The 20,994-nt window shown below is 50.2% G+C and overlaps 2 protein-coding genes across 7 annotated transcripts; both read left to right on the forward strand.

Moving 5' to 3' along the window:
- The first annotated feature begins 4,091 nt into the window (after window positions 1–4,091).
- Window positions 4,092–9,709, forward strand: LOC131914511 (putative inactive serine protease 43). Of its 4 annotated transcripts, none has more exons than XM_059267129.1 (7): window positions 4,092–4,209; window positions 4,424–4,687; window positions 4,826–4,985; window positions 5,703–5,965; window positions 6,657–6,817; window positions 9,133–9,357; window positions 9,460–9,709. In XM_059267129.1, the coding sequence occupies exons 1-7, from the start codon at window positions 4,131–4,133 to the stop codon at window positions 9,559–9,561; spliced, it is 1,254 nt and encodes a 417-aa protein (XP_059123112.1). In that variant the 5' UTR covers window positions 4,092–4,130; the 3' UTR covers window positions 9,562–9,709. The 4 variants fall into 4 exon arrangements, with proteins under 4 accessions (XP_059123112.1, XP_059123113.1, XP_059123116.1 ...); XM_059267130.1 differs by having other exon boundaries at window positions 4,424–4,645; XM_059267132.1 differs by having other exon boundaries at window positions 4,103–4,204.
- A 3,121-nt stretch (window positions 9,710–12,830) lies between these two features.
- Window positions 12,831–20,004, forward strand: LOC131915469 (inactive serine protease 45-like). 3 transcript variants are annotated; one of them, XM_059268766.1, is made up of 6 exons: window positions 12,831–12,997; window positions 14,890–14,916; window positions 17,001–17,148; window positions 17,590–17,864; window positions 19,071–19,273; window positions 19,523–20,004. In XM_059268766.1, exons 1-6 carry the CDS (start codon window positions 12,892–12,894, stop codon window positions 19,754–19,756), a joined length of 993 nt encoding a protein of 330 aa, XP_059124749.1. In that variant the 5' UTR covers window positions 12,831–12,891; the 3' UTR covers window positions 19,757–20,004. The 3 variants fall into 3 exon arrangements, with proteins under 3 accessions (XP_059124749.1, XP_059124750.1, XP_059124751.1); XM_059268767.1 differs by having other exon boundaries at window positions 12,832–12,997; window positions 19,071–19,234; XM_059268768.1 differs by lacking the exon at window positions 12,831–12,997 and adding an exon at window positions 13,662–14,800 and having other exon boundaries at window positions 17,001–17,864.
- Window positions 20,005–20,994: the final 990 nt, after the last annotated feature.

Genomic DNA, 20,994 nt, shown 5'->3' on the forward strand with positions numbered 1-20,994 from the left:
GCTGCCAGTACAGCCACCATCATTCTCAAGAAGGACCTGCCTCTTTAACCCCCAGGACAGAAGCTGATCCCACCTCCCCAGCTGGACCGGGTTGCCCTTCGATCTCCTAGGCAGGCCTGTAGAGAGAGCCCTGACACCAAGAGGCAGTGCTTGGGAGGCGCAATTGGATTCTAAGACTCCTCCTCTGTGGCCACCGTGGCAGGAAACCCTGTTCTCGGAGTCCTGCGGGGGTTGGGAACACAGGAGCCGTGGTAGGATCTGGAATCTTTGGGAATCTCAGGTGATTCCTCAGTGCTGGGGCCTATGGGCTTTCAGCGTCTCTCTGGACTCCCCCTTGGGGCTCTTAGTTCCCCATGAGGAAGAACAGAGCCCGTAGTCACCACTGTGGCCACCCCCATCCCAGCCAAGCACTGTGCAGCCACATCTTCCTCAGACTCCAGCCGGGATCCGTTGCCCCGGGGATCTCCTCAGTGGAGCACGGCAGGGATATTTCAGCTTGTAAAATGTCCTGGCTGGTGCTGTGTTCAGCTGTCTCAATTACAGCTGTACTAGGGCTGTCCTCCACTGGAGTAGAGGAACATGGACTAATCCCAGACAGAGGGAAGTTATTGGAAAGACTCCCCATAAGGGGCATGGTGGTTGGGTGGAACCTCTCTCTAAAAGAGATGACACAGAGAAAGGAGGAGGTGAGTGGCAGACAATGGGTTCTACTGAACACACTAGATTTTACAAAAAGCGTAAGAAAACATACAGATAGTGCCTGCAGTTTCTGGTCATAAAGGCCAAGAGGAATAGATATCAATGACCATTTCTAGTGGCCAGATTTTATGATCTTGAGACACCATTACCCCCAGGGTTGACCAGAGAGAAGGCTTGAAAAAATGTATAGGTTTGAGTAAGAAATGCCTAAAAGGAATCTGATATTTACCAGCGTTCCAGACAGCTGGTAAGATCACTATTAAAACCATTGGGGTCAAGGCTGGAAAGATGGCTCAGTGGTTAAGTTGCTCTTGCAAAGGACCTGGGTTCGGTTCCCAGCAGCTACATGGTGGCTCATAACCATCCTTAAAAATCCAGTCCCAGGGGATCAGATGACCTCTTTTGACCTCCACGGGCCCAGGCAGCCAACACTCACACAAATAAAGAATAAAAAAGGACCACTGGGATCCTAACCGAATGAGTCAAGTACTAATCAGAACAGGCACTCTGTAGTGAGCAGTAGTGTACCTGTTAGACGCCATTGGCTGAGAAGTCACACCTGCCTCCAGCTTCTGAGAGACTGACTCAGCGTTGGCCTCTCAGAAAAAGCATGTGGAGCTGCCAGGAACTCACCCACTAAGATAACATCTCTTCCCAGGCTCAGCACACACACACACACACACACACACACACACACACACACACACAATCATTGGTATGCAGAGAGAGAGGGGAAGCCTATCCCTTTACACTTGGCAAGACTTGGAAGGGCTGCTGGTGTGACCAGCGGAGACCCTAGCCACAGCTACTTGTAGCTCACCTCCTCTGAATTTCCCGTCCTGCCTCGCTTGCTCTCTTATGTGGTGTCTCCCAATGACACCACACTTCTCCCCAAGCCACTGCGCTCATCTCTGTCAAGACTGCCTCCGGGAACCGTGCTTGGCAAAAAAACGGAATAATAAATACAAGCCTCAGGAAAGTTTGAGGGATCCATTGCTGGTGACACAGCGTCCCAAATTTAGTGTCCTCACACAGTGCAGTGTTCCTCCATGCTCGACATTTCATTGTGGATATTCACAGAGCCGTGGAAACACTGAGACATTGGTACGCATGCTCCTCAGAAGAGCTGAGTCGCCTGATAATTTTCCTGCTTCCTTGGGCTCTCGTTTAAACAAGTGTTTACCGCCACATTTTTCTTACATATTTGTGGGTTTTGCTGGTATTTTCTTTTCAGTTTCAAAGAACCTCAACAATAATCTGAAATGCTGCTTAGCATTCCTAAGTGCAAGAAAGCTAGGATGTACATTGTGGGGAAGTTTTCTTGGGGCAGCTTTTCCTCAAGCATGGGTTAAAGCGCTGTGGGCTGGGAGTGCAGTCAACTAACAGTGGATGTAGTGAGCTGTTTACAGAGTACCACACTTAGAAATGGGTGATACGCTGACTGAGAATGCCGTGAGTAGAGAGAGGCTCATAGGAGTGTAAGCCTGAATTTCCAGTAAGAGCAAGGGTTCAGTATTTGCTAACTCAGCACTTATGATGTCTTTATAAAGCAGAGCACAGTGTCCTGGATGGTCTTGAGTTTAGTCTGGAAGCTTCAGCTTTCTTGAGAAGGCTCTCATCCTCCAGCAGGACCAGGGCCTCAGGACAGTGTCTGAATGGGTGAAGGCAGACGCTTTAAGGACTCTTAACCTCTAAGCTCAGAAGTTGCACAACGTGGCTTCTGTTGGTAGAGGCAGATCACGAAGTCCTCTTAGCGTCAACAGGGTGGGAAAATGAGGCAAAGTCTCACTTTTTAGCACCGGGAAGCCTCGAACTCACTATTTAGCCCAGCTGGCCTTGAACTTGCCTTTTTACTGCCTCTCACTTTTAAGTGCTGGCATTAAAGCAGGAGCTACCACACCTGGATGGATTCCACTTCCTGGTTGGTAAAGATGCAACATTGGGCTGAGTTTCCTAACCCACCACAGTAGGAATGACAGTTGCAATTCTTTAAAACCTGTAAAACATGTCAATATCCAAGCTCTTGATAAAATGTTCCCAGCTGATGACTTAAAGAAAAATGCTGCAATTATGAGATCATTATTTTTCAATACCCCCAAGAGATTAGCGTTTCTAGGCAAAATCATCAAACTATTTGTAAAGTCGCAAAAGAAAATCATGTGATGGGGCTGGAGAGAAGGCTCAGCGGTTAAGAGTACTGGGTGCTCTTGCAGAGGATCCTGGTTTAGTTCCCAGTACCCACATGGCATCCATAACTCCAGTTCCAGGGGATCTGGTACCTTCTTCTGGACGTCATGGGCACCAGGCACATATGCAGTACACTTACATACATGCAGGTGAAACACACATACACATAAAAAAAAAATTAAAGAAAACCATGTGGACATTGTGTGTATCCTAATAATAGAATGCACACTTGTTGTGTGGCCGACAGAGGGCTGGGACCTGGGTCCCTCCTTGGACTTGCAGGAAATAGAGAAGAATAAGAATATGTGCAGTTCAAAGAGTCTAGACTGCAGGAGCTTCTACACAGGAAGTGTGGAGGACAGAGGAGGAAGTGCAGTCTCGAGCATCTCTTCAAGATACATTAAGTGTAAAACAGCCCTTCCAGACTCGGGTACAGCATGCAGGGAAGCATGTTTGGGGACGGGGGCTACAGGAAACACAAGTAATTAATGATATGGAAGTAAGCTTAATGAGCACAGCCTCTAGTTGTGCCATGGAAGGTATGTGGAGGGGCTCCTGAACCATCGGCAGAGTCCTGTGTCTTGACCTGGATTGTAGATACATGCATAGTCGCTTTACATGGATTACCAAAGTTGTGTATTTCTGTGGTTTTGTGTATGGTCTTATTTTACCCCCAGAGATTAAAAAGGAAATTATCAAACTGTTAGGATGATATGTTGTCTGGGACTGAGGTAGTCTTTTTATTTAATATCCTTTCATTTAATATTTTTTATTTTATGTGTATGAGAGTTTTGTCTTCATGTTTGTGTGTGTGTGTGTGTGTGTGTGTGTGTGTGTGTGTGTGTTTGTATGCATGCACCTTGAGCATGCCTGGTGCCCACAGCGGTCAGAAGAGAGACGGGATCCCCCAGAACTGGGGTTCTGAGTAGTTGTGAGCCAAAATGTGGGTGCTGGGGACGAAATCCAGGTCTTCTGCAAGAGCAGCAAGTGGTCCGGCCCCCTTTCTATTTAATATTGATAAGATCTAGAATGCCTTCAAAGTCTCTCCCACGACAGTGCTACCCACCTAGCTCTTGGTGAACAGCTCAGCGATCAGATGTCTTAGGGAGCCACTCTGGACTTGCACGCACAGAGCCCACACAGCCGTCAGGCCTACACAAAGGCATCTGCGCGAGCCACTGCGGGGGGCGGGAGTGCCAGGAGCGGGAGTGCCAGGAGCGGGATTGCTTGAGCCCAAGGCCTGGATGGGTAGCTTCTGCGGGGGTGACGCGGGCGGCTTCCTGGCCCTCCTGGTCTGGCTTCAGCTTCTTCAGCCTCTGTTTAGTGAGACCTTGGCTGGGGACAGGGGTCCCGGGTGGTACCCGTGGCGGAGGTGTGGCTGCATGGAGCTTGGCTTGGGTTGGGGTGGCCATGGTGATGGTGTTGGCGTTGGTGGCAGGCCGTGCCGGTGCTGTTGGGGCTGTCAGGCTAGCAGCAAGCAGCCGCGCAGGCGCAGGCACGCCTCGGCCTGAGCTTTTCCTGTTGGTCTCTTCCTTAGGTGGTGCTTACAGACCCAGGGGGGCTTCCAGAGCGATGCCCGCAAGTCCGGCGGCCCCGGCACAGCGGGACCGCATGAAACCCCTGAGTATTTCAGATCCTTCGGTAGTTCCGGTGTCTCCAGACCCTACTGGGACTCCAGGATCAGCGACTCCATCACCGACCACATCCAAAGATGTTTTGGAATCCAGAAGTAACTCTCCAGTAGGACCGTTTTTTCCGGGTACTGCCACTGGTGCCAGGGCTCTACAGGCCTGTCTGAGAGGTCAAAGGGCAACCCAGTCTGCCTGGGGAGGCAGGGTCAGCTCCTGCCCTTGGAGGGCTGGAGAGATAGTCCCTTCCTGAGGATGACCTCGACCGTGTGTGGGATGGAGGTAATGGCTTCACTTTAATCCCGCTTTAGAACCATGTGGCCATAGAATTATGGAGTTACATCATGGGAGGCCGTCTGCAGTAAGGAAGTGGCCTTGGCAGGTGAGCCTGCAGAGAAGAAATGAACACGTGTGTGGAGGCTCCCTCATCAGCCATCAATGGGTGCTCACTGCGGCCCACTGCATATATGCGTGAGTGTTTAGGGACCTGGTTTGGGGCCCCTGATCCAGCTGTGTCCTGTCCCCATCTCTTAAAATTATTTTAGCTGGGTAGTAGTGGCACACGCTTTAATCCCAGCACTCAGGAGGTAGAGGCAGGTGGATCTGTATGAGTTTGAGGCCAACTTGGTCTCCAAAGTGAGTTCCAGGATAGCCAGGGCTACAAAGAGAAACCAACACACACACACACACACACACACACACACACACACACACGAGAGAGAGAGAGAGAGAGAGAGACAGAGAGAGAGAGACAGAGAGACAGAGAGACAGAGAGAGACAGAGACAGAGACAGAGACAGAGACAGACAGACAGAGAGACAGAGAGAGACAGAGAGAGAGAGAGACAGAGAGAGAGAGAGAGAGAGAGAGAGAGAGAGAGAGATTTTTTTTTTCCTTATCATCTGTAAAAAGGAATGACAGTCCAGAATTCTTATTCAGTTTCAGGTGACACTGAACATCTTCATTTTTAATAGGTTTTCAGGTGATACTGGTCTAAGAACCACACTTGGAGCATTGCTGGGCAGGCAAGGGTGGTCAGGGGTCCTGGAGAAGGGGACGTGATTTGGAGGGAGAAGGAGGGTTGATGCTTGGCATCCATACAAGGCTAGGCTGAGAAGCAAGTGCCGTGTATAGAGGGGGTGTGTAAGCCCTTAAGGACCTCTGCAAGGGTCACGTGCTTTCCTCGCAGCCAGGAGGAGTACAAGGTGATGCTGGGAGACAATGTGTTGAATTCTGAGTCTGAAAATGCAACTCTGGTCCCAGTCCAAGACATCGTCTATCCTTCCAATTTTAACTTTCAAACCATGAAGAGCGACATTGCTCTTGCTCTGCTGGCCAGCCCTGTGAATTACTCCTCACTTATCCAGCCTGTGTGCCTCCCTGGGAAGCCCTTCCAGGTGAAGAACGGGACATTGTGCTGGGTGACCGGCTGGGGCCACCAGAGGGAAAATGGTGAGCCTGGCAGGTGGGAAGCACAGGTGGGACAGCCTGGTGCTCCAGGGTTGGTCGGCAAGGCGGGGAGGGGCGAGTTCCTAGCTGGCTGGCAGGGGAGGAGGGAGGAGAACACAGGGACAGCAAGGAATTGCAACTGTGTTAGGGATTTTAGTTTTGTGTCAGGGCCTGAGTGTGATGGTTTCTGTCGAAGGTAGATTTGGGCTGGAGTCATGTGATACTGACCAGTTCGAGCTGTTCTTCCCCCGAAGGGTTGAGCTTCCTCCTTCCTGGGCTGAGCAGAGCACAGGACCTTTGACCCTCCTACCACAAAGACTCTGGCAGACATTTGGTTGTCATTTTCTAGCTGGCAAGACTTTTCTTGTCTGTTTCCTATGGGACAGGTGTCCAGTGCATGGTCTGTCTGTCTGATTTATTTATTTATTATTTTTTGTTTTTTGAGACAGGTTTCTCTGTGTAGCTTTGGAGCCTGTCCTAGAACTCACTTTGTAGACCAGGCTAGCTTCGAACTCACAGAGATCCACCTGCCTCTGCCTCCCAAGCGCTGGGATTAAAGGTGTGCGCCACCACCATCCCGGCTGGCCTGTCTGTCTTAAGGGATCAACTGTATGTTCGCACACCCTGTGGCACCGAGCAGACGCTGGTAGCTCCTGCCACCTCCTGGTACAGATCCTAAATTGTCTTTCTGTAGATACAGTGTTCGCCTCAGTTCCCCTTCAGGAGGTTCAGCAGAACATTCTTCTCCAGAAGCATTGTAATCGGCTGTTCCAGAGACAGTTGAAGACATCTGAAAACGTAGTGATGCAAGGGATGATCTGCGGCCAGCATGACTCAGGACAGAGTCCTTGTTGGGTTAGTGTATGGGCCCCTTAAAGCCTGTATGTTTTGGTCGTCACCTCAAAGGCTTGAGTTACCTGCTATCACCGCCTCCTTTTGTAGACAGGGTTTCACTGTGTAGCCCTGGAACTTGTTATGTAGACCAGGCTGGCCTCAAACTGACAGAGATCCTCCTGCCTCTGCCTCCTGACACTGTGAGCCACAGTGTCATGCTGCTTCATCTTGTACAGACCCCTTCGTTAAGGTTTATGGAATGAGTCCTCACGTTTTCCATGAGTTGGCCTGGCCTGGTCCTTCTAAAAGGTTTAGTCTTTGCTACCTAGTGACTTTGCCAAAGCATTTAAATCCGAGGGTGATAATGCAGTGTTTTGCACTGAGTTTTATGTGCCACTCAACCATGCCAATGTGATCATTTGACCCATATTTTCTTAGTTAACCCTTGCAACATAGACATTATAAATCTCTGGAAGGCAAAATCCAAGGAGATAAATTGAAGCTCTTTCTGTGAGTACCTCTAGGATCCCCAGGTTCATTTCTTCCCTCTGCATAAGCCTGCCCTCTTCAGAAGGGGTTTTGCACATTTGAATTTCTTGGAAAGGGGAGGGTGTCATTGTTGTGATGGGGCACAGGCATGTCTAAGGGTTCAGCGGTCCGATGCTGAAGAAAGTTTTTTATATTTGGAGCAATGGGATCACAATGTGGTCATACAAGTGGTTAGAGTTGGAGCTGGGCGGTGGTCGTGCACTCCTTTAATCCCAGCATTAGTCGGGAGGCAGAGGCAGGCGGATCTCTGAGTTTGGGGCCAGTGTGGTCTGCCAACGTGATCTACACTACAGATCAAGTTCCAGGACAGCCAGGGCTATACAAAGAAAGCCTGCCTTGAAAACAACAACGGCCAGGCATGTGGTGGCGCATGCCTTTAATCCCAGCACTCGGGAGGCAGAGCCAGGCAGATCTCTGTGAGTTCGAGGCCAGCCTGGGCTACAGAGTGAGATCTAGGACAGGTACCAAAGCTACACAGAGAAACCCTGTCTTGAAAAACCAGAAAAAGAAAAGAAAGAAAGAAAAAAGAAAACAACAGCAGCAGCAGCAGCAGCGGCAGATAACAAAACAAAAAGCAGTGTTAGAGTTGGAATATGTACAGCCTGGAGTGCTATGTCAAATTCCTAGATTGGCCCAGCCAGGACTGGGAGGTGAAGCTGGGTGGGCACGGTGAGAGTTACCTTCTAGATAAGTGACCCCCTTGGGGGGACGGTGCCTGAAGACTTCTGAGCTTGTTGCATCATCTAGGAGTCCTGAGCAGAGCCTGAGGTGGTGAGGGAGGTGTGTTTGAGGTGGCTGGTTGTAGGGCTTTGGGTTTAGGGTGGGGCAAGGCCATGCAGAATTGTGCTGCAGTGGAAATATCTCAGGCTCTTACAGGCAGTGCAGCTGACATTGAGCAGGTCACTCAATGGGGTTAGGGCAGAGAGAATTTCTGAGGCTGTGATAAAGATTCCAGCACCTCCATGCAATGATGAGGCTCAAAATATCTCATGTTTTTCAAAACCCAGGACTGACCAGTCTAGCTAGACACCAGCCTGATGCTGGAGAGGGTTCTGCAGGTGGCATACTCTAGAGCACAGGGCTATCACAGTCATGAGTCATGAGTCACGACAGGCTTAGAAGTTCTCCAGAAAGGGTTTGGATCTGTAGATTAGGGACTCCCAAGGTAAATTTCAATATATGACTGCTCTACCGGGCTGGACTGGCTTTGCATCTTGTGTTTATGCACCTGATCATCAGAGAAGGTGTAGCATTGCTCGGAGGATGCTACAGTTCTCATATAAGCATTCAATCTGTTAAATCTCAGTCATTAAATAAATCTAGGGCCAGGCATAGTGGTGCACGCCTTTAATCCCAGCTTTCGGGAGGCAGAGGTAGGCAGATCTCTGTCAGTTTGAGGTCAACCTGGTCTACAGAGCGAGATCCAGGACAGCCAGGGCTTTTACACAGAGAAACTCTGTCTCAAAAAAGAAAGGAAGGAAGGAGGGAGGGAGGGAAGGAAGGAAGGAAGGAAGGAAGGAGGGAGGGAGGGAGGGAAGGAAGGAAGGAAGGAAGGAGGGAGGGAGGGAGGGAAGGAAGGAAGGAAGGAAGGAGGGAAGGAAGGAAGGAAGGAGGGAGGGAAAGAAGGAAGGAAGGAGGAAGAAAGGGGAGGGGAGGGGAGGGGAGGGGAGGGGAAGCTAGGCCTGGAAGAGCTGTTAGGGCCCGAGGAAGTCTTCCCAGCACCTTTCAATGCAGCCAGCCTGCTCCCTGTCCTTCCCTGCAGTTGGTTTCTTTCTCCTCTTTTTCAGGGAGATTCTGGGAGCCCCCTTGTCTGTGAATCTGACAACACATGGATCCAGGTGGGGATTGTGAGCTGGGGCATCAACTGTGGTCAAGTCTCTGTCCCCTCAGTTTACACAGACATCGCGGAATACGATGAATGGCTCAAATATATTTTAAGTCAGACTTCCTGTGTGGATTCCATGGGAGTCTTGGTCCTATCCCTGTCTCTGGTGCTGCAGCTGGCCATCCTGGTAATGCTGTGACCCCCTTAGCCCACTGTCTTCCTGTTGGTTTTGAGTCTCCCACTAGGCCTCTTCTCCAATCTCATTTCCCTCTCTCTACCCCGTCTTCAGATTCCAGTCAGGATCCATTGCCCCGGGGAGAGCCATAATGGACTGTGGCCGAGTGTCCCGACTGATGTTTGGGTCACTTGTCTCAGACACACCCATACCTGATTGTTCTTGCCTGGTGGGAATGAGAGTGAACTGACCCCAATGACAGGGCCAGCTTGACTGCTGGGTGGAGCACAATGACTCTTAACCTTATGGAGGACATCTGCCTAGAGAGACTGGCCCTGTATCACACCGCTCAGGGACTGCTGAAAGGGGGTGGGAGGGAGGGGGGAGGGAGGGAGGGAGGGAGGAGGGAGGGAGGGAGAGAGGGAGGGAGGGAGGGAAGAGGGAGGGAGGGAGGGAGGAAGGGGAGGGGAACATTGCCAGCTCCCTGCAGAGGTATGAAGCTGGGACTTAAGTATCTGAGGCTGGCAGAAATTCCCTGTGGGGTCTGTCAGTGAGTGTACAAGCTCTGCCTCATAGGTTTCATGAAAGGACAATCCTGCCCGGCACCCCCTTCCTCAGGTGATCACATCCAGGGTCACCCTAAGTTGTGTTGAGGCAGTTTTGGAGTGAGGAGATTTCAAATATGAGCCGAATAAATGTTTGGAGCGTGTCCTGTGTGTCCGGAAAGCTCTGCTCACCTGGGGTATTTGGGTATTTGGCCGCTCAGAGAACTGGACCCCCATTTACCTGGGGAAGTTACTTGCAGTTTGTAGTAAAGCACAGAAAAGATGAGGCTGGCTAGCTCAGACCTGAGTCCTATAGGTAGTTTTGGTAGGCGGTCCTGCAACCTGCGTGCCTGGTGTGGTTATCAGAGATCAGCGTCTGGGCAGGAACTTTAGCTGTACCACTTTCCAAGCTGGGAGCAGGGGCTTGGGGGAGGGGGCAGGAACTGGGAGCAAGAACGAAGCTGGGGCCTGAGAAACAGTCTTTCTCTTCTTTTTTTTTTTTTTTTTTTTTTTTTTTTTCCTTTTTTTTTTTTACTTCCGGAGCTGAGGACCGAACCCAGGGCTTTGCACTTGCTAGGCAAGCGCTCTACCACTGAGCTAAATCCCCAACCCCTCTTTCTCTTCTTTTTATTATTTATTTATTTATTTGTCCTTCCCTTCTTGCTATTCATCTGACTTTATTTCCAAGGGCCGTGCTCCCAAAGTCAGGAGGATTTTAAGAGAGATTCACTGCATTCCGTACAGCTTCCTCCATCTCATACACAGTCTGACTGTAGATGTGTTCCCCAGTCTCCTCCAACCCCCCCCCCACCCTTTGTCTTTCCAGGGCTCCGTGTTTCACTGTCTGTTCCCCATGGCTTCGGTGTGCATTCAGTTCCAACCACTGCCAAAGGTTGGATGAATCCGACACGTTTACATCAACCTCCTCTTTATTTTTTTATTTTTATTTATTATTTTTTTTAATTTTTGAGACAGGATATCACTATGTAGCCCTGTCAGACCCACCTCTTAATGAACACATGCATCACCAGATACTTGAAGAAACCATTGGACCCAGGGCAGAGGAGGTAGTGTTTGTCCATATCCCCACCACTTAGAAGGTAGAGGCAAGGACAATCAGTCGGTCCTTTGCTACAAATTGAGTTTGAGGCTAACCTGGGATACATGAGGTGCTGTGTCAAAACAACAGCAAAACCCCCAACCACCTCCACCCTGCAGAAACCACTGGCTCTTCATAGACTAACACCACAAATTTCACGCTGTTCACTACAGCAAGTTAGTCTATGTCAAGAGAGAGAGTCTCCCCGTCATATAGTTCTGCTCTTAGCCTCATGGTCCATTCTTCACCTGTGTGAGCATACTCTGAGGGCTTGTTAAAATCCATATTACTGCCAGGAGTGATGGGACACATCTGTAATCCCAACACTTGGGAGGCAGAAGCAGGAGGATTACCACAAGTTCAAAGCTAGCCAGGGCTACACAGAGAGGGCCCTGTCTAAAGAGAAATACAATCCACATTATTGGTCTCACCAAGGAAGTTTTCAATCATGGAAGTCTGGGCCAAGGCTTGAGGATGAAGGTTTCTAGCAAGTTCCTAAGGTGCTGCTGGTGTAGCTGCTGAGAGGAACTAACTTTGGGGACCAAATGCTGGCAGAAGGACAAGTGTCTCTTGCCTACCTTGCTGTGTAAGTGGCACAAGTTACTCATTCAAACTCACTTAAATGCCAAGCTGGGGGGCTGGAGAGATGGTTCAGTGGTTAAGAGTTTACATGGGACCCCAAGTTTGATTCACAGAACCCACATGGTGGCTTCTAACCATCTGTAACTCCAGCCCTAGGGGATCTGATGCCTTCTGGCTTCTGTGGGCGTCAGGCACATGTGGTGTACAGACATATATGCAGACAAAACACTCACACACATAAAAAATAAAATTAACAATTTTTGGTTTTGTATTTCAAGACAGGGTTTCTCTGTGTAACAGTCCTAGCTGTCCTGGAACTTACTCTATAGACCAGGTAGGCCGGGAACTCAAGAGATTCACCTGCCTCTGCCTCTCCAGTGGGATTAGAAGTGAGGGCCACCACTGTGGTTAAGTAAAAAAAAAAATGCTGACTGGGTGGTGGTGGCACACGTCTTTAATCCCAGCATTTGGGAGGCAGAGGCAGGCAGATTTCTATGAGTTCGAGGCCAGCCTGGTCTGCAGAGCGAGTTCCAGGACAGCCAGGGCTGTTATAGAGAGCAACCCTGTCTCAAAAACAAACACACAAACAATGTTTAAATGCCAGACTGGGTGATAGGATCTCAAGAGTTCTGCTGGACACCTGGAACTAAACAGGAAACAGGAATTTGGGTGGACATCTCACAATCTATGCTCTGAAGATCCCAAGAGATCATCCCACCATGGAAAGCCCTGTTTATGCCCAAGGCTGGGCACAAACAGCTGCTCCTTTTCAGTGGTGACAATCCTTCATGCTGTTGGTCTGAGGAAGAGGACAGCTGCTCTGCTTCACTCAGCACCCTGTCCCCAACCCTGCCTGCTCCTTGGTTTAGTCTTAGATCCAATTCAGCCATTACTTTCTCAAAACCATCTTCCCGAGCAATTTTGTTATTTTCTGTTCTTGGGCTTTCCCGGTCCTTGTCAATAGTGACCATGAAACTCCTTGGGCAACAACAGGCCCAGAGAACATGAGTATAGCCTGAGGCTGGACAAGAGGCTGTTCCTGGCTCAGGGATCTTTCACCAGTTCGGCCCCGGATGCACCGCCACACTCTTAGAGCACTGGGGTTGTTTTCATAGATCTGTAATCTGAGATCCACTCCCAGTCAAAGGATCTGAAATCATCTTAAGGACCAGATGGGGTCCAGGTGCGAGAATTCGAAGGCCCTGAAGGGGCGTGGCCAGGCTCTGGGTGCTATCACGTCACCTGTTTAAGACGTCATCACGTACGGGGTGTGGGCACGTGGCAGCACGCTGGTGCTGTCCCCGCAGCCCATAGATACTCATGGCTACGTCGTTGTGTGGCCTGGGTGCTTGGCCTGGATCCTTGAGGCCTTGGGTCTTAACCTGTCTTGTGACGCTGATGTTGCTGCCTCCGCCTTCAAATTCAGGTGAGGCAGGCACCTTCTCTGTTGCCCCTTCTGGGTCCTCTCCTCTCCAGTCTTGCTCAGGTTGGCTCTTCCTTTCCAGCCACTTGGAACCTGTGTGCGCCATCCCCACTTCGCTGTCACCTCTCTTCTGCTACCCATTCCTAGGTTCCTCAGGTCACAACCGCTCTGTGGCCTCCTGGAGACAGCAGCGAGGAGCATCCCTGGCCTCTTCCTCCATGCTCAGGCACCTTCCATATCTCCAGCCTCTCAAAAGGATGATATTCTAAACGTTGGCTTCTTCCCATCACCAGCCCTCGAGTGCTGTCTTTTCAGACTCTTCCCCCCAGTCCCCAGTGATCCCTCCAAACCTAAGGACTCTGTAACACTAACCAAAGCCACTTCTTCGCCGGTGGGAGTATGCCTGCGGAGCGGAGTGGAGCTGGAGCTGGGGCTGAGAGGTGCTGTTTACACAGGTCACGCTCATCCGTCCAAGCGGATTCATTGCTTTGCTCGAGCATCCCGACCAGTGTGCTGCCAGCCTTCCCCGAGAGTCATTATCACTTCGTGCTTCCTTCTGGCATTTTATTTCCCACGCAATCCTCAGCCCATTCCTGACCTGTCCTTGTCCTTATTGCTGGTTTGGTTTTTTATTGTCCCCCCCTCTTTTTATTTCCCGTGGCTCCTCCCCCAACCCTTTCCAATCCTTTTTTCTCTTTTTATTTGGGGAGGGGGCCAAGGTCTCATGAACCCTAGGATAACCTTAAACTTTCCATGTAGCTGAGGATAGCCTTGAAGTCCAGAACCTCCTGGCTCCACCTGCTAAGTGCTGGGATTACAAGCACATGCCACCTTCCCAGCTTTCTGAGTCTTGGGTTTCAGTAGAATCCCTCTCCTCCATGCCCACGCCATGCCCAGTCTCTGCTTACCTCTGACATAGGATGTTTCGGAAGGGGCTGTTTGATTCCTTCCCCCTCTCGACTCCCTGGTTTATGTCCTGCCACTTGCCCCAGGCATGGAGCTGCAGTGTGTCAAGGCACCCCTAAAACAATGGCCTGCAGGCACACCCACCTGCTGGACCTCTTCCCCGGAACCATCCCGAAGCATCTCACTTCTTTGGTGTCCATGCCAGACTCTCATTTTCCTGAAAACTGGCTTGCTTTCTTAGTTGTCTGTCTTAGTGAAGTGAATGGCAGCCCCCCGTCTCTGAATTCAGAAACCAGTGCCTCTAGACCAACCCACGTCCCTCATCACGTCTGTTCTCAGAGCCTCCTCCAGATCCCTCACTGCTTGCCCGAGTTCTGCAGAGACTCTATGGAGATCTCACTATCGTCCGTCTCACTACTTTCCTGGCTCTGCCCTGCTGCCTTCATAATACAGTCCACACGGTCCATACCTCCACTGGCCTCCCAGAGCCTCTCAGCCTGGCTCATGTGGCCCTCTCTGGTTGGCCTCTGATGCTCATCTCCAGACATTATTTACTTACTTTTTTTTTTTGCCATTATTTTTCTCTTCCACCACAGACATCATTTTTGTCCTCCAAAGGCTCTGGAATATACTATTGTGTTTCTCCCTGGAGGGATTTCTTTAAATCAATTTTATTTGTTTGTCTCTTCTCCACTGTCTCTTAAACCTGCCCCCTCTTCTGGAGTCACCTGACGTCTCTGGCCCTGTCCCAGTCCTGATCTCACGTGGTAGTTATGTGTTTACTGTCTCAACAGCTGGGCAGCATGTGTCCCCAGACAGGCTCTATTTGATACAGGTGTTTCCCAGCCTGGGACTTCAGACTGGGGAACAGCATCAGATTAGGGGCGATTTGATGAACGAGTGAGTGGACTAATTAATAAAAAATGCACCGCTTTACTCCATCCCTTTGCAAGTTAGAGCTTCATGTCTGCTCTCCTTTTCTCCTTCAGGTGATAAAGAGAACCGCAACCAACCAGGTGGGTCAGTGGGTCCCTGTGGCAGGGAAAGTTCCAGTTCCTGGGGAAAGTGCGTTCTGAACGTCTCTGCCTAACTAGCATTTCTGGCTTGGTAGGAAGCAAGTGTTGGATGTACTTCCTAAACAGCACTTGTCAATCTAGGACATGACCCGAACTGCTTAGAAGAAAGAGCACCTAGGTCTTCCATGAGAATGCAGGGCTACTTTGAGTTCAGCTCAGGCTTGAGCCTCTCCTCCAGTTTCATAAGGAGCTTCCTGGGGCACTGTCTGCTGAGCCTGGTTCCTGGGGCTTCCTGTCTTTCCCCTTAGATCCAGGGAGTCCATAGGTCTCCATGGCCTTGGATTCTATCAGGACTCCACTACGGTTCACTATTGACTAAGTGGTTAATTCACTATGTTCTTGCTTCTGGCCAAGCCTCACTCCTTCCTGGTTTCCCTCTGTAATTCAGTCTCATTTAAGATGGAGTGTGTGTGTGCGCGCGTGCGCAGGTGCACAGGCTTGTGTGTGAGAATGTGTACGAATGCATGTAGAGAACAGAAGTCAAATTCAGGTGCTGTTCCTCATGCACTGCTCACTTTGTTTCTGGAGACAGAGTCTCTCATTGGTTGGGAGGTTACCGGTTAGGATTAGACTGGCTGGCTGGCTGGCGAGCACCGGGCATCTGCCTGTCCTGCCTCCCCAGCACTGGGATTACAAGCCTGTACCGCCATGCCGGGCTTTATTCTGTGCTGGGGACTGAAGTCGTGTCTTGGTGCTCACACATCAAGCACTTTACCAGCTGAGCGGTCTCCCAGCCCCTAAAGATGTTTTTATTTGGACATAAAATTGTTTTTGTTCATTTTTATTTTCTGGGCTGGCGTGTTGCCTGTGTGTATGTGCCTTATGTCAGAAGAGGGTGCCAAGTCGCCTGGAACTACAGTTCCAGATGATTGTGAGTCAACATGTTAGTGCTGAGGGCCAAGCCCGGGAGAGCAGCAAGTGCTCTTAATGGCTGAGCCATCTCTCTAGCCCCTTGCTAATTTTCCCAGTTAGTATGCAGTCAGTTTTGTTACAACACTTTCAACATGTTTGTGATTTTACTTTGTCATAGTCTTCCCTCTCACTCACCCTTTCTTTTCAAAAATGTTTTGAGGTTTTCTTCCTCTTCTTTATTTTTTTGTTTTTATTATTTTATTTATTTATTAGAAATAGGATTGCTCTACATAGCCCTGGCTATCTTGGAACTCACAGAGATCTACCTGCCTCTGTTTCTCTAGTGCTGGGATTAAAAGTGCGTGCTGGGCTGGAGAGATGGCTCAGTGGTTAAGAGCACTCACTGACTGCTCTTCCAGAGGTCCTGAGTTCAATTCCCAGCAACCACATGGTGGCTCACAGCCACCTGTAATGAGATCTGGTGCCTGCAGGGACACATGCAGGCAGAACACTGTATACATAATAAATAAATCTTTTTTTTTAAAAAAAGTGAGTGCCACCACTCCTGGCAGCACACTGTACTTTATTTAGAATCTCTGCACCTATGTTTATTCATTCATTCATTCATTCATTCATTCATTTATTCTTTCATTCATACATACACCTTGACTGGTAGGCCAGTAGGCAAACTAATAATTGTGGAGTCCAGACTGCTGAGGGTAAAGACCTCTCACAGAGAAATTCATAGCTATTTTTTTCCCACTCTGACCAGTGTAGGGACTTTTTGCATCAGAGAGATGCAGCCAACAGGACAGCTTTCCAAGAACATGGTCCAGTGCAAGAGAAGCGTTTTCCATCTTGAAACTCCTGCTCTGTGTCTGCATTGTTGTGAGGTTCGGCATGGATGGCCTTCTGTGGATCTTAATCTCACTCTCCAGCTGTTGGTCTCTCTGTCTCTTCCTTCCTGCTCTTATCTTTGTGACTGTCATTTTTTGTCTAGTTCGGTGCCTTTGGGGTCCACTGTCCTCTGTCCCTCAGTGTCTTCTCTTTGAAATGGGAAGAAGCCCCGATAGAACAGCCTTGGCAACCTGACCCTGGAGGGCGACTTGTTACTCCTCATTCTGATTTTCCTCTCTGTGGACACTGTACTCTCTGCAATGCTTGTTCTGAAGTTTGTGGCAAGCCCTGGTGGCCAGACAGTTTGAAGGAGATCCGCCATTGGCCCTGGGAAGTGAGCGTTCGCATAGAAAATGAACACGTGTGTGGAGGGGCCCTCCTTGATTTCAGTTGGGTGATCTCTGCAGCTCACTGCATCCAAGGGTGAGTGTGACCCATGATTCCAGGCTCTAGAGGCCTAGCACTACCATGGGCCCAGCCCAGCTTCCTCAGTACTTCTATGAAACGATGAAGGAGACAGGAAGAGTCACCAGCACAGGGAGAGAGTCAGGCTCAGGATCTCACAGATCTTGGGACTACGTTGGGGTGGAACCCCAAACAACAGAGACTGTATCCTAAGCTGGGCAACAGGAAAACCCAGACCCCCACCCCAGGAGTGACACCCACACACCTTGACTCAATGGGACTGTGAATGAAAGGGCTGTTATGACTTTGACCATGAATGCCCAGACTGAATTAATCCAGACGGAGTGGACAGAGTATGTCTCGCGGGACTTCAGGGAAAGGAAGGGTCCTGGGAGGAGGCAGGTGCATAGTTGTGTGGGAAACGGATGTCTGCCAGGTGGGCTTCTGTATCTCCTGCAGCAACAAAGAATACTCAGTGATGCTGGGTAGCAGCAAGCTGCAACCCAAAGGCTCTTCCTGGGCCCGGAAGATTCGTGTGGGTGACATCATTTTACATCCCAAGTACTGGGGCCGGAACTTCTTCAGATTCGATATTGCCCTTCTCCATCTGGATATTCCTATCACCTACAACAAGTATGTGCAGCCCATCTGTCTCCCAGAGTACAACTTCAACTTGAAGGTTGGGACTCAGTGCTGGGTGACTGGCTGGGGGCAGACTAAGAAGCACTCCTCGGGTAAGTTGGATGGGTTTGGGGATGTCCCTTTGGGCCTTTGTTGCCCCATCCCTTGTGGCGCCTTTGAGGAGGCTCTGGCTGTGGTCTCCAGCCTGCGGTTTGGAGTGTGTTAAGCTCTGGTCACATGGTGTTCACTGTCACAGTTCACACAGGCGCTGCAGTCAGACTAACACTGCTTGGGCGGGGTGAGCATAATCATCTGCCTTGCACAGAAACTCAGAGCTAGGAAGCCATCCAGTCCCTCCTTCCCTCTCTCCCCCCACCCCCCACCCCCACCCCCACACCCCCCCCACACACCCACACCCCCCACCCCACTCCAGCCACAACTGAAACAGCTGCCGTGCTCTGAGCCCTTGGCATTGGAATGCACGCCCTGCTGGAAAGGGAGTCACAGAGTGGGGGATGGGGGTGGGTGGTAAAGAGGCTGACAAAGAAAGTGACAAAGCCACGTACACTGATGAATGCCACCTGTAACCCCAGCATGAGGGAGGTGGAGCCAGGGAGTGATGAGTTCAAAGCCAGCCTTAGGTACATAAGTTTGATACCAGCCTGGGCTGTATGAGACTGTTTAAAAACAAAGCAAGCGGGCCGGGCGGTGGTGGCGCACGCCTTTAATCCCAGCACTCGGGAGGCAGAGCCAGGCGGATCTCTGTGAGTTCGAGGCCAGCCTGGGCTACCAAGTGAGTTCCAGGAAAGGCGCAAAGCTACACAGAGAAACCCTGTCTCGAAAAACCAAAAACAAAAAAAAAAAAAACAAAAAAAAAAAAAAAAAAAAAACAAAGCAAGCAAGGCAAAGACCTTGTCAGAGGATCTTGAGGTCAAGGGCAGGGGATCTGAGCCAAGCTCTGAGTAGATAGATGACCAGAAATGCCTAGAGAAGCAGCTGTCAGTTGGGACTAAGGGAACAAATGCTGGTGAAGAAAAAAAAAATCACAGGGTTGGAGTCCCAAGTTGTAAGTGGCCGTGCTGGGACTTGGTAGCCTTCTGGGTTTAGCAGCAAAAGCTTCCTTGAGAAGGGGCTCTGAACCAAGCCTCGCATGGTGAAGGACTCCCTGTGTGGTGAAGGGCTCCCTGTGTCAGGCCTACACTGTAAAGAAAGACCACGTGAAGGGAGGTGCCTAGGTGTGGTGGGGCAGAGCTCAGCGGACCTGCAGGGCTGAGTGGAGGGAGTGGGGGGTCACAACTTATCCATTATGTGCCCTACAGACAACTTGACACTGACTCCAGAGCTCTGGGAGGCAGAGGTATTCATTATGGACAACAAAAAGTGTGACCGTGTTTTCCACAAGAAGTCCTTCTATCCCCGAGTTATCCCCCTTATCCGGAAGAACATGATCTGTGCCACTAATTATGGAGTGGACTCGTGCTATGTGAGTTTCTGGGGGCTTTGTGCAACTCTCTTTCTGAGGGTGAGTCCTGGGGCTTGGCCCCTTTTCCATGACCAGCACCAAGCTCTGTTCTGATCATCTTTTCTCTGGGACTGCTATTGGCTGCAATTCCTAAGTGTGGTCTCCAACTGAGAAGCTGAAGCCCCCCCCCCCCCCCCCCCCCGCTAGTGAGCTCCTGGAGGGGTGATTCTCTCAAGCTAAACTGAGGGGTGGTGTTGAAGGTCCTGTGGTCCCGGCAGAGCCTCCACCCCCTCCTTTGTCTTTGCCTAGGAGGATCCTGGGGGGCCGTTGGCTTGTGAAATTGATGGAAGATGGATTCTGGCTGGGGTGTTATCGCGGAAGAAGGCTTGCATCGAAGCTCAGAATCCAGGTGTATACACTCGCCTCAGCAAATTTACCAGATGGATCCAGGAGCAAAGGAACCACGGGGCACTGCCAGCGCCCTGCAGGGCCTCCTACCCCCTACTCCTGTTCTGGCTGCTGCAGCTCCCAGTGGGTCTGTGACTTCTTCACACCTCCTCTTCCTGATTTGCCTCTGCTAAATGGCACTAGGTAGATGATTGATCGAGGTTGCATGTCCATATTCCACAGAAGTCAGGGCAGGAACGGAGTGGTCCCTGGAGAGCTTGAGTCCTCAGGGAGGGGTGTGGTGAATGACTAGGCCTTGAGTGGCCAGGAGAAGGGGACTGTGGCTTGGAAGCAACATTCTGGAATTTAAGACAAGAGCAGAGATTAAATATGTGTAAGCATGAGCTGACCCTTTTCCCTCTCTGTTCTTTGGGGGTGTTTGTGGGGGTCAGGGCAGGTGGGTAGGTAGGCATCTAGTGTGGGGGCTCATGGTTTCTGCTGTGTTTCTAGTCCTGGGACAGAGGACTAAGGGCCTGGGCTTGTGGTCTCAGTTTCCTCCCTGTAACAGTGGTCACAGTGTCAGGGCAGTTGAAATATGCCATATGGGCCAACAGTGGGAATAATCCACAGCCAGAGTCTAGCTAGCTAGCTTCCTCCCTCCTTCCCTCCTTCCCTTCCTTCTTTTCTCTTAAAACTGCTTGTGAAAAGTGTGATGCACTTACTGTAGAGAATTAGAAAACACATCAAGGCCTAATTGCCCAATCTGAGTGTTCCATGTGCATTTGAATTGAAAACACTTTATGAACAAAGTTTGATGCAGAGGGACCAGCCTTCTCTAGGTCAGAGAGACTGGGAATGAGATGCAGAGTCAGTGAGAAAAACACACAGACTTCTTTCCTGAGGAATGAAAGCTGCTTCTTTATATTATTATTATTTTGTCCTTGTTCTGCTCTGTTCTTTTGTTCTGTTCTTCTACCTGATGTTTCCCTTCCTCTGCTTTCCTGATGTCTTCCTCCTACATCCTTCCCAATGTCTTCCTCCTACATCCTTCCCAATGTCTTCCTTCTCCATCCTTCCCGATGTCTTCCTTCTCCATCCTTCCCGATGTCTTCCTCCTCCATCCTTCCCGATGTCTTCCTTCTCCATCCTTCCTGATGTCTTCCTTCTACATCCTTCCCGATGTCTTCCTTCTCCATCCTTCCTGATGTCTTCCTTCTCCATCCTTCCTGATGTCTTCCTTCTCCATCCTTCCTGATGTCTTCCTTCTCCATCCTTCCCGATGTCTTCCTTCTCCATCCTTCCTGATGTCTTCCTTCTCCATCTTTCCTGATGTCTTCCTTCTCCATCCTTCCTGATGTCTTCCTTCTCCATCCCTCCTGATGTCTTCCTTCCTT

Source organism: Peromyscus eremicus, chromosome 7, assembly GCF_949786415.1.
Source record: "Peromyscus eremicus chromosome 7, PerEre_H2_v1, whole genome shotgun sequence".
NCBI lineage: Eukaryota > Metazoa > Chordata > Mammalia > Rodentia > Cricetidae > Peromyscus > Peromyscus eremicus.

What these genes read in the sequence shown, in the direction of transcription:
- LOC131914511 (XM_059267129.1), top strand. Translation starts at nt 4,131, where the DNA reads ATGGGTAGCTTCTGCGGGGGTGACGCGGGCGGCTTCCTGGCCCTCCTG. An exon ending in CAGGACAGAGTCCTTGTTGG is followed by an intron (nt 6,818 to 9,132) that starts GTTAGTGTATGG and finishes CCTCTTTTTCAG; the next exon opens with GGAGATTCTGGGAGCCCCCT. An exon ending in TGCTGCAGCTGGCCATCCTG is followed by an intron (nt 9,358 to 9,459) that starts GTAATGCTGTGA and finishes CCCCGTCTTCAG; the next exon opens with ATTCCAGTCAGGATCCATTG.
- LOC131915469 (XM_059268766.1), top strand. Translation starts at nt 12,892, where the DNA reads ATGGCTACGTCGTTGTGTGGCCTGGGTGCTTGGCCTGGATCCTTGAGG. An exon ending in GCCTCCGCCTTCAAATTCAG is followed by an intron (nt 12,998 to 14,889) that starts GTGAGGCAGGCA and finishes TTTCTCCTTCAG; the next exon opens with GTGATAAAGAGAACCGCAAC. An exon ending in GCAGCTCACTGCATCCAAGG is followed by an intron (nt 17,149 to 17,589) that starts GTGAGTGTGACC and finishes TATCTCCTGCAG; the next exon opens with CAACAAAGAATACTCAGTGA.